The sequence below is a fragment of the Panulirus ornatus genome, chromosome 17 (genome assembly GCF_036320965.1).
Source record: "Panulirus ornatus isolate Po-2019 chromosome 17, ASM3632096v1, whole genome shotgun sequence".
In the NCBI taxonomy this organism is placed as follows: Eukaryota; Metazoa; Arthropoda; class Malacostraca; order Decapoda; family Palinuridae; genus Panulirus; species Panulirus ornatus.
Window position 1 is genome coordinate 2,025,597 of NC_092240.1, and position 11,495 is coordinate 2,037,091.

General features: G+C 43.4%; 1 protein-coding gene across 1 annotated transcript; it reads right to left on the reverse strand.

Annotated features, from left to right (window-relative positions):
* Positions 1 to 6,914: 6,914 nt before the first annotated feature.
* Positions 6,915 to 9,478, reverse strand: LOC139754455 (serine/threonine-protein kinase meng-po-like). Its single transcript, XM_071671728.1, has 2 exons — positions 9,142 to 9,478; positions 6,915 to 8,905 (listed from the first exon to the last, which is right to left on the reverse strand). The coding sequence occupies exon 2, from the start codon at positions 8,901 to 8,903 to the stop codon at positions 7,803 to 7,805; it is 1,101 nt and encodes a 366-aa protein (XP_071527829.1). The 5' UTR covers positions 8,904 to 8,905; positions 9,142 to 9,478; the 3' UTR covers positions 6,915 to 7,802.
* Between the last annotated feature and the right edge of the window lie 2,017 nt (positions 9,479 to 11,495).

Genomic DNA, 11,495 nt, shown 5'->3' on the forward strand with positions numbered 1-11,495 from the left:
GACGACAGATTGCTCCCGACAGCCAGCCTCTGCGTCGTCCCGACAGCGAGCCTCGGGTCAGACCCGAGGTTGGCCGCCTCTTACAGCCAAGGTTCCCGACCTCACGTCCAGGCAAGACTTTAGAACGCCATCGTAAGTCTTGTGTCCGGTACAGGAATATTCTGTACTGGTACAGCAATAGAAGAAAATACAGCAATACAGAATGCATCTGGTAAAGTTGCCTTATATTAAAGTAAAATACGGGAAGTTCATGTTCCATCACCGGCAATATACGAGAGTAGGTTCATCACTGGCAACCACTGCTTAATTTACACTGCCTCAAAGCGGCCGTGAAATTTTTTCCCTCCCTCTCATAGAGGTGAGTTGGCCCAACTGGTACATCACACTCGCCAAGTCTAAAATTAATCGGTTCAATATGAGTCTTGAGATAAAAGCTATTTTTCATCCGAAGAAAATGAAGGTATTCAAGTTGGCTGCCTAACCAGCCTTTTGACCAATCAACTTCATTTGGGGAAACCGATTATTGAGGAAACCGGTTATCACAACCCTGATCAGCGGGTTATAAGGTTTCGGGCCAATCAGTGTGGCGGTAGCAGAATAATCCAACGTGTGAGATATGGATTGTTACTGATAACAAAGATAGTAATCAGAAAGCCAACAAGGAGGGTATTCCCATTTTCTAAGGGGACCTGCCTCTCTCTCTCTCTCTCTCTGTAGATCACCAATGATCATAAAACTTCAGCAGGAAATTACGATTAGCTGTCAGTTCATTACCGGTGGGTGAGGTTCTCCTCTCACGTCAGCAACCTTCTCTTGTCAGTCATTCATCTAACTACATGTTGTTGTTCAAGTTATTATCGTACCACACCGCCAGAAGAAATGGTTTGGATGGATCTAATTAGGACATGTGACCATCGGTGATGTTTACTCCAACGTGTGATGAAGGACTTGTGTGTTGATGAGTCGAGCACACACGCTATTACGAGACGAGGAAGTGCGTAGGGAGGAGCAACACTCGTGTCATGTACACACCACTTCTTCTCGCTGGCTCCGGCTGCTCTTCTGTGCTGCTAACAGTTGTGTGTTATATTACCAAACCGTGATATACGTGTGGCTCTGGTGGTAGACTTTATCTATCAAAGATGTTCAGTGAAGGTGGAAGTCCACCTCTCATACTGAGTGTAAGAGAATAATATCTTCATTTTCGTTCTTGGAGAGAAAATGAGGCATGGTTTTTGCTGCAGGATTACGCATGATGTCATCAGATTCATCAAAGTACGTCTGCGTCAGTTAATGTTGGATAGTCGTGGACTGGAGGCTCCTCCCTCCACCACCATAGACTTTACAGAATACTCACATCCGAGATTAAAGATCCTGAGTCTAAAATTCTAAAACCATCTCTGCTGATGTTTCGTTCATGGCGGTCACAAGATTCTCTGACAGTTATCAGTCGCCTGTGTGTTTTAAAGGGATACTCTCCAGGCTCGTAGATGTAGTGGAACGATTCAGTGTAGTGTTGCTAGTGTGACCAGAGACAGCTGCTGCATGTAGAGTTAGAGGCACAGGAGGAGCACAGCCAGACAGGAGGAGCACAGCCAGACAGGAAGAGCACAGCCAGACAGGAGGAGCACAGCCAGACAGGAGGAACACAGCCAGACAGGAGGAACACAGCCAGACAGGAGGAACACAGCCAGACAGGAGGAACACAGCCAGACAGGAGGAACACAGCCAGACAAGATCCAGTCTTTCAGCTCATCTACAGATAACAGTTGTGCTGGTAAAGATTGTGCTTATCCCAAGAGTATCTTGATTAGTCTTGATCATTGCGAAATTCTCCCGCTAAAAGAACAGATAAATGAGCACGGAAAGACCACAGATATAGCGCTTCATCCACGTAGTTATCGCCATCCATCCACATTCTTCAGCGCCACTCACGCAGGGTTTCCGCTACATGAATGCAGAGGTAAACATTCTCATATTTTCAGAGTGAGAGACACGTCTCCACTTTCTCCTGCATGAATATATTCCCATCATGACATGTTTGCCACACTCATTGGCAAGTCTATTTCGGGCAGTTCATTTTTATATGTTCTGTACACTTCAGTTGACCTGATGATACAGGGTATTAACCCGAAAACATTACCGTACAAAAATACAGATGTTCTTGACAACACTGGTAGTTTGCATATATATATATATATATATATATATATATATATATGTTTATTATGTTCCATCTTTCTCGACTGCGTCTTTGCTGTTCATATTCTTTTACTCATTTTGTTTGTTCTCAGAATGATGAAATATATTATCAAGACTTATCATCATACAGACGGAGCTATACTATCGTTATCAGTTTGGTCTGTCCATCCATGTGCAAAAAAAAAAAAAAAAAAATATATATATATATATATATATATATATATATATATATATATATATATATATATATATATATATATATATATATATATATATATATATATATATATTGTGTGTACAGAAGATACATACAGTGGTGCAGACCTATAAGTGGACAGCCCCAGAGCCAGATACTTACTGTGAGGTAAAAAGTCATTCTAATTTTAAAGGACAATGAACATATGACAATAGCTGAGCCCCAGTTGTTGACACTGGGTACACCTGCAGTGCCAACAGTGAAGCCAAGGACATGATCGGGCAGTGCCAGCAGTGTAGCCAGGGTCATGACCATGAGGGGAAGAATAACCCGCGAAAATGACAGTGAGTGTAAAAGAACAGAAGAAATGAAAGTGTCATAAACAGAAATATAAAAACTAGATGGAAGAATAATGCAGTAACAGATCATTATCTAAACAGATGAAGCAAAGTAGACGTCAGGTACACAGACAGGTGCTGCCACCTCCTGTCTCCGGCACAGAAGCATAGAGATATACGGGCCAGCTGAGACAGACAGACAGACAAGTGCTACTACGTCCTGTCTCCTGTCTCAGGGACAGACGCACAATGAACCATGAAGGCCGACCTTTACATACATAAATATATGTCTCGTACGGATGGCTCAAAGTTGATTCATCCAGAAAAAGGCTCAACGACCATGACGATGATGATGGTCACACGGGGCAAAAAGCTGTCGATCACCCGCGCCTTGTTTACTTTTTATAGACACACACACACACACACACACACACACACACACACACACACACATATATATATATATATATATATATATATATATATATATATATATATATATATATATATATATATATGTATATATATATATATATATATATATATATATATATATATATATATATGCTTTTCCGGCAGAATACATGTAAACATATAAGGCTTATACTCAGTTCATAGACGTTTACATGCCCTAGTAAACAAGAATGATACATGCACATGGATGGACAGACCAAACTGATAACGATAGTATAGCTCCGTCTGTATGATGATAAGTCTTGATAACATTTATCATTCTGAGAACAAACAAAATGAGTAAAAGAATATGAACAGCAAAGACGCAGTCGAGAAAGATGGAACATAATAAATGAGGAGAGGAATACCATATGGGAGGCAGACTCAGTCTGGTGGAGAGGGTCAGGTGATTACAGGAGAAGTCAACAAGCGAAGGTGAAGTAACACCTGACCCACCTACCTGTTCCTGGAGATGGCAGACTACACAACACATGTCAGGGAACGGTCGGGCATAATGAGGGGAAAATAAGGCTGGGGAAAATATAGAAAAGTGGAGACCATTGTTAGTGCTGGGGTCAGGAACGATGAGAGAGAGAGAGAGAGAGAGAGAGAGAGAGAGAGAGAGAGAGAGAGAGAGAGAGAGAGAGAGAGAGAGAGAGAGAGAGAGAGAGAGAGAGAGAGAGGCAGACAGACAAACAGACAGACAGACTGAGACAGAGACAGACAAACAGACAGACACAGACAGACAGACTGACAGCCAGAGACAGAGGGATATCAACCAAGATCAAAGGTTGAAAAGTAGTAAGCAGATGGATGATTTAAGAGATGACACACAAACATTCTGATGTCACAGGCGAGAGTTGCAGACCTAGAAACATTATGGGAGACAGGGAGAGAGATTGTATGGCTCAGGGAGAGACACTGCGAGAGATATTGTGGAACAGAGAGAGACAAAGGGTGCAGAGCAGGAGGGAGATTGTGAGGAAGGTGGGTAGCGGGGACTCACTTCAACGATGTACAAAAGCCTTCCTCACCCCTGACCGTCTGGTGGTTACTGACGACACAGATATGTACCACAGACGGGCTCAGATATACCGTCCGTCGCTCACATGGTCATGTACAGCAGGAGGCCTCATATGCACCAGCGTTCCTATGGTCATGTACCACACTAGGCCCCTGTTGTGCCGTCACTCAAACGGGTATGTACCCAAGGAGGCCTCAGATGTACCGTCTCTCACGTGGTCATGTACCACAGAGGACCTGCAGTGTACCGTACCTCACACAAAGAAAATATTTGGGTTACGAGGATGGACCCGTCGCCTTGACGGGTTCGTGGACGAAGTACAGCCACAAGGTTAACGAGAACAGATGAAAATAGAAAGGAAATAATGAACCATGGTAACACAAGGATACAACGGGTAGATGTACGAAAGTGCTTAGTCCTTGACTACAACAATACTACTCTTGGTTACGACACCACGATCCTCGGGTATTTTGTCCAAGCCTTTGACCTTACCCTGCAGGGTTGGCCCAAAGGTCTGGCTATCATGCTCAAGGGTTGTAACCTCGTGCGCATGGGTCGTGTGTTGTAACTTTGTGCGTGTGGGTCGTGCTGTCGTGTTCATGGGTCGAACCTTTGCACTGAAGAGGTTAAGAGAAACATTTTGAAGTGAAACATCAATACTAGAGTAATAGAAAAAAAGAACATTGAATTTTACGGATTATCTTTTTCAGTTTGCTGGCTTACGAGTCCAAGCAGAGATCTGGCAGATGTTACATAAACAGCAAATCAAGTCTTAGCGGCAACACTTCCAGACGCAGTATATGAGGTGAGCGATGTTTGCATTTATGATTACCATAACACTGATGTTAACCATGCAAGACTACGACATTTGTGAAGGCATTCCCGTTCTGAACTAGGGTATATAGAAAACGGAAAATACTAACTCTACGTAGTATTGTATAGTCAAGATCACCGACGACGAGGAATTATGATATAATCGCCCTAATGAAGGAAAGCATGTGACGTGTAACAATCCTTCTCATCCGTAGAATATATTACCTCTCATTTATGAAGTGTAATTCCCTTATCATGAAAGATAATCTCTCTCTCTCTCTCTCTCTCTCTCTCTCTCTCTCTCTCTCTCTCTCTCTCTCTCTCTCTCTCTCTCTCTCTCTCTCTCTCTCTCTCTCTCTCTCTCTCTCTCTCTCTCTCTCTCTCTCTCTCTCTCTCTCTCTCTCTCTCTCTCTCTCTCTCTCGTTAATGTATTGAATACAATTATAAAGTTATAAAGTTATAACACTTGGCAACAGATTCATCTTACGTATTTGAATTTCTTATTCATTTAACAAGAAAAAAAAAAACACATGCAGGTTGGTGAGCAGCACTGCGCACTTTACCTCATTTACTCATAATGTTCGAGGCAGCATCTACTGGAAGGCTAGATCATAAAATCATTTTCCCTGAGTTATTATTTCTTTATAACCAACAATATCTTAGGATCCAGGAATCATTCTAAGATACGAGACAAAAATTCTTGACATACGATTGTAAACGAAAATTCTATTCAAATTAGCTTACATTGAAATGGTTAGATCTGGTGATCTAAGAGTTTATCAAGAATTTATGACGATATACAAAAATTCAGTGTGTGTGTGTGTGTGTGTGTGTGTGTGTGTGTGTGTGTGTGATGAGGCTTGATATATCCATCTGATTTTCAGGACTGAAGTCATGATACAGAGATGAAGACGTCGAGCGATGTTTTAAGCTGATTAATGAAGTTTTCAGTAGTGAGTAACAGGACATACATATATCAGGAGGACTGAATTTCTAGAGTAAATGGCAACACTGATGGTGTGATAACTTCTCTAACAACCTTGATGCTCATACAAGAATGTGCACCACTATGGCAACACTGGGGCTGACGCGAGGTATGCTCACCACTCTGGCAACACTGAGGCTGACGCGAGATATGCTCACCACTCTGGCAACACTGAGGCTGACGCGAGGTATGCTCACCACTCTGGCAACACTGAGGCTGACGCGAGATATGCTCACCACTCTGGCAACACTAAAGAGATGCTTCTACTGATGTTTTCTTCATACCAATGTAAACATTGTACGATCATAACCGGATAACCAGCTTTCTACCTACGTCTTGGTTCTTCTGTGAGGTACACTACAGTCATCATCATATACTTTCCCATACTCGATCCACGACAATGATATCATAACCTGGGATAGCACACTAGTATGATATCATAACCTGGGGATAGCACATTAGCATGATATCATAAACCGGTGATAACAGAGCTACACAGTACTGACAGAGACTGAGAATATCATATAAAGTTCATCTCATTTTATAATTTCAGAGGACTGATTAAGATGATATTGCTCCAGCTTGTGACGGATGATCGTATAAGGACCTGGAGCTAGTTATATCTCTGTCATGACCGATAGATACATACCATCTTGACAACATAATGAAGTACATCTACCCACAATTTTCAGAAATTTGAAAAAGTCTGCTTCACTTGGTATGTTAATTGCTATTATCATTTTCACATCTCTTATGATAACAACAGATAACTAAGTTCTGTAGGATTGATTCATTTACTTCTCCTCGGTTATATGTTCAGTTATTGCCATAGTGCATGGAAGAAGACAGGAGGAGGGGAAACAGAGAAATATAGGAGCTGTGGCTGAGAGATACTCGGTATAATGCTAATCTTTATTTACCAGTGATGTGTGTGCTTGTCAGAGCTGTGTGTACAGCAAGCATACCCTTACACCCACCGTCTTCACATAATCACTACATAGTCTTCAGACATTAACCTGGATTTGAGCTTTGTTCCCGACCAGAATATCTGTAATATATACCTAATTAACTTTCCTACATGCTCTCGAACTACCTTTATTTACATTATCTTGTATAGTTATAAAGAAATATAGATATCTTTATCTTGTGGACTACCATACAGAGGATAGACTTCTCATTATAAGATACAGACAGCATCTTATGTGTAACTTTACGTAGACAAGAGACAGTTATGACAGAACAAGATATGCGTCAACAGTAGGAATGATAAGATTACAAGCTACAATCTGAAACTGATACAAAGAAAAATGGTGCAGATGGCTGAGCAGAGGTGAGGTGTTATGTTGAGTGTCACCAGTAGCTGTGACGAAAGAGCCAACAGTGAACATTGTTATGACCCCTGAAGAACAGTGAAGGTCAGCAGCCAGCAGTGAACATTGTTATGACCCCTGAAGAACATTGAAGGTCAGCAGCCAGGGTCATCTAAGAGTTCCTTGACGCCCTTGGTACACATGTGTGAGACAGCAGCCTAGGTCACACAGGTTAGGGTCAGCAACCCGGTTCATCCAGGTAAGGTCATCATTCCCTCACAGTACTCGGAGTCACACAGGTGTGGGTCACACAAGTGTGCATCATCACCCCGGGTCACACAAGTGTGCGTCATCACCCCGGGTCACACAGGTGTATGTCATCACCCTGGGTCACACAAGTGTGCGTCATCACCCCAGGTTTACACCTTAATCGGTTGGCAACAAGAGTCACCTTGAACACAGGTAGGAAGAGTCAACCTCACTAAGGGGTTATATTTCTCGCCATGGTGACATCACTCACGACGCGGGGCTCAGATGCCTTCGTCTTCTGGTCTCCTCGTGAACGATAGTGAAGTAGATACAAACGTAGGATCTCAATCAGCTTACTTTCTGTACGACTGAGCAGTGATCTCTTGCACGTTACTGACAGTTCTGATGAGGCGCTGCCTACAGCAGAGCTGATGGGATTCGTACATGTCATCAACCAAGGGTCAGATAGGTACTTTTGCACCTCCTCCACACCGTAGCGCCTCTCAGGCTTGGGTTCCAGCAGTCGTCGCAGGAGGCGAAGAAGACGCGGAGTGAAGCACTTGAAGCGTGGTGGCATCTTAGTGGTCTTGCGCTTGAGCCACGCCACCCAAGACTTGTAGTGGCGGTCTGTGATGTCGGCTGAAGACCAGGGATAAGACCCCGTCAGGCACACGAAGATAAGGATACCAAGCTGCCAGGCGTCCTGGGCACTGTGGACATAGTAACCCTCGTTGTACACGGCCAGACTCACCTCTGGTGGCGCCCAAGGTGACCGAACCTTCAACTTTTTCACGAGGGTTCCTACTCGCTCCGTGTTGCCGAAGTCGCCCAGTTTAACGCGTGACATATCGCCGTCGAAGACGAAAATGTTTTCCAAGCAGACGTCACGATGAACTAGGTCCTTACTGTGTATGAACTCCAGGGCGAAGGCAACCTGTTCCGCCACACGCTTGGCTCGTGTTTCTGTATTATCACCTTGCTTAACATTCTGCTTCACATACTTCGACATATCACCGGCTGGAGCCAGTTCTTGTGTGAAGATGTAAGAGTTACTGGCTTCGAAAACCTCATCAAAACACGTAATGATATTCGGATGAAGACCAAGAGTGAAGCTGTGGTGGAACTCGCGACAGAAGTCCTTCTTCTTCGTTGTCTCCTTCCGCACGCACTTCAAGACGACGCTGCCGCCAGACTCAAGGCGCCTGGCGACGAAGATTTTGGCGCCGCTGTTCTCCGCCAACAGATGAACGTCGGAGAAATGGCGACCCATCTCCAGCTTCGGGAGTTCCAGCATTTTCATACTGGACAACCTTGAGCTGCTGCTGTTAGCCATTTCTAGAAAATAAGAAAAGAAGTTAAATTGCTGCTCACTCGTCAACTAATGAGAGATTCGTATGGCCATATCGAGTATTAGATTTGATTTCACTTTCAGGAAAAGTACATTCTGCTTTTTAATTGCACGGTATTTCATGCCAGTAATACCTAAGTTGTTGACGCATCTATATTAACAAACTTTGACTGCCCTCGTCATGAAGGGAAGGTAAACGAGACGGTGAGAAAACGCCACTTACCAAGTGAAGGTGATGGAACAACTGTCTTGGGAAAGTTGTGGTCCAGTGTTGCTAGTGGCGGTACACGACGGTGTGTACAGCAGCCCACAGGCTAGAGGTACTGTCACAGGCGTACAATGAACACAAGGTGGGAACTTGTAGTGCCACTGGAGTAAAGTGCACACTAATTCACAAGGTCGCTTGGTGTCAATGGCGAAGTGCACGCTAATTCACTGGGTGGAAGACTGTGTTGTCGTCACTGTGGTAGAGAGCAGTATACACTGCAGGCCAGAGGGTGAGTCTTGAACGTCTCTCAGCGGAGGCTGACTCGAGTCTGCTGCCTTGGCGCCCAGCTCCTGGGCTTATATCCAGGTGACGTCAGGTGGTTGGTTTATTTCCTGCAAACACAGACAAATGATGATGGTTTCTCTTACTACCGGTTCCTGTCAATGTCAGTATCATGGGGAGTCCCACGTTGTGTTGTGAGCGATCTGAGGCCTGCTACTCTGACTCTCCCTGTACTTTGTGTCTGCTATCTCGTTCCCTTAAATTGCTGAGTAGGAAAATTATTCTGGTAATATATAAGTTGATTTTGTTGTGTTTTATGAATCTGAGGTATAAACTATGGTTATTTCTTTTCACGTCTAAATCAATTGCATGTACCTGAGTGGACAGAAACGAATGCAGATGAAAAGCTGCGCAGAAAATCGGATAATTGGCTTGTATCAGCGCCAGCAGGAAGACCCGCCCAGCCTTGGCACCAGAGAGCAGGGAGCTCCTGGTAATGGAGGCCTGGCACCAATGCTCCTCTCGTTTGCTTCTTTAGTTATATAGTTGTGTATGTGATGGTCTTTCCCTCTCTTGTTTTCTATGATAATGCTTTTAACACAGTCCACTTCATACATTATCTTCAGCTGTTGAGGTTAATAACGGGTTATATGATAACACGTAGCTTTATACTGGCCTGGGAACAGGTAGGAAAACACACTGATTCATTCCAGATCTTGCCAGTGTTTCTAGGTAAAGTGCTGGCAGCAAGTTGGGGAAAAACACACTCACACACACACACACACACAAACACACACACACACACACACACACACACACACACACACACACACACACACACACACACATCATTCACAGTGCACACCTATATACATACAAATGCAAACACACTTAAGGCTGCCATATTGACATATACCAATACAAAATTGTAAACATGATCAATTCTCCAGTTTGGTTCTGACACACGTTATGATGTGGGTTTTCAAGTCTTAGGTTCTCGTATGCACCAACACTCCTCCAAGCTAGGTGCTGCTCAAAGACCACAGGATTCTTTAAGTACATAATTGTCTCGAAACCATAATTCATATCAAGTTGTAAGACGCTTTAAGCACATGTTCTATATCTTCAGCAGATTCTACAACCAAGAGGGATACATACAGTGACAGAAGACATTGATCAAAAAGCAAAATGCACAAGAGAAGCAGTTGTGAAACATTGTTTTACCTGCAATGACTTACTCATGGGTAAACAGCCTCTGGCCTGACTGTAACAGAAATCAGCTTCACTTTACACGTCTTCGTACACTGCAGTATTGATCGTTCACACTTCCGAAGTAACTCTGGGAAGTGTTCCTAAGCAGAACCAGAGACTCGGTTCGCTGAAAGACGTAGGTCGTGAAGACTTCAACCGCTGGTGCCAGACACCTGCTTAGCTGCCCTCTCATAGTTGAGGAAGGTCCTCAAGTGTCTCCTCTTTCCTGACTAACTCAACATGCATCACATCACGAATATCTCCTTCAGGATGAGCAACACACTTCCCCGTCTATAACGTAAGTCGTGTTTATACAGCTGTACATGACCGCTGTAAACCCTTAACAATGACTGGGATCAGGTACCCTTAGAGAGACGCTGCCATGATGTTCTGTATCATGTTACCAAATTTACCTGAGAGAGTGTATATATCTAAGCAGCGGCAATGGCAAGACACCAGCGTCTAAAACAGTTACAGAAACTAATAATGAAAACGTGAAAAGGGCGGGCAGGTGAAGGACGGGAGGCTAAAAAGTACAAAACAAGGTAATGTTGGAAATTTAGAGATGATCTGAAGATAAATTATTCTCATACATGCTTGTTTTTTTTCCTGACAGATCTCAGTTACAGAGCCAAGTACAAATGTATAGGGGATGTGGTGAGCTGGTGTTCAGACACATTACCATACAATCTAGAAATGAAAAATTTGCAGGAAAATAAAACATAGATAAACTTTCTATATAATTTGATTTCACATTACAATCTTGGTATTGTTTGTATGCTCCTACCCCACTCCCACCCCAACCCCAACCCATCCTCTTTTGGTAATACTTCTGC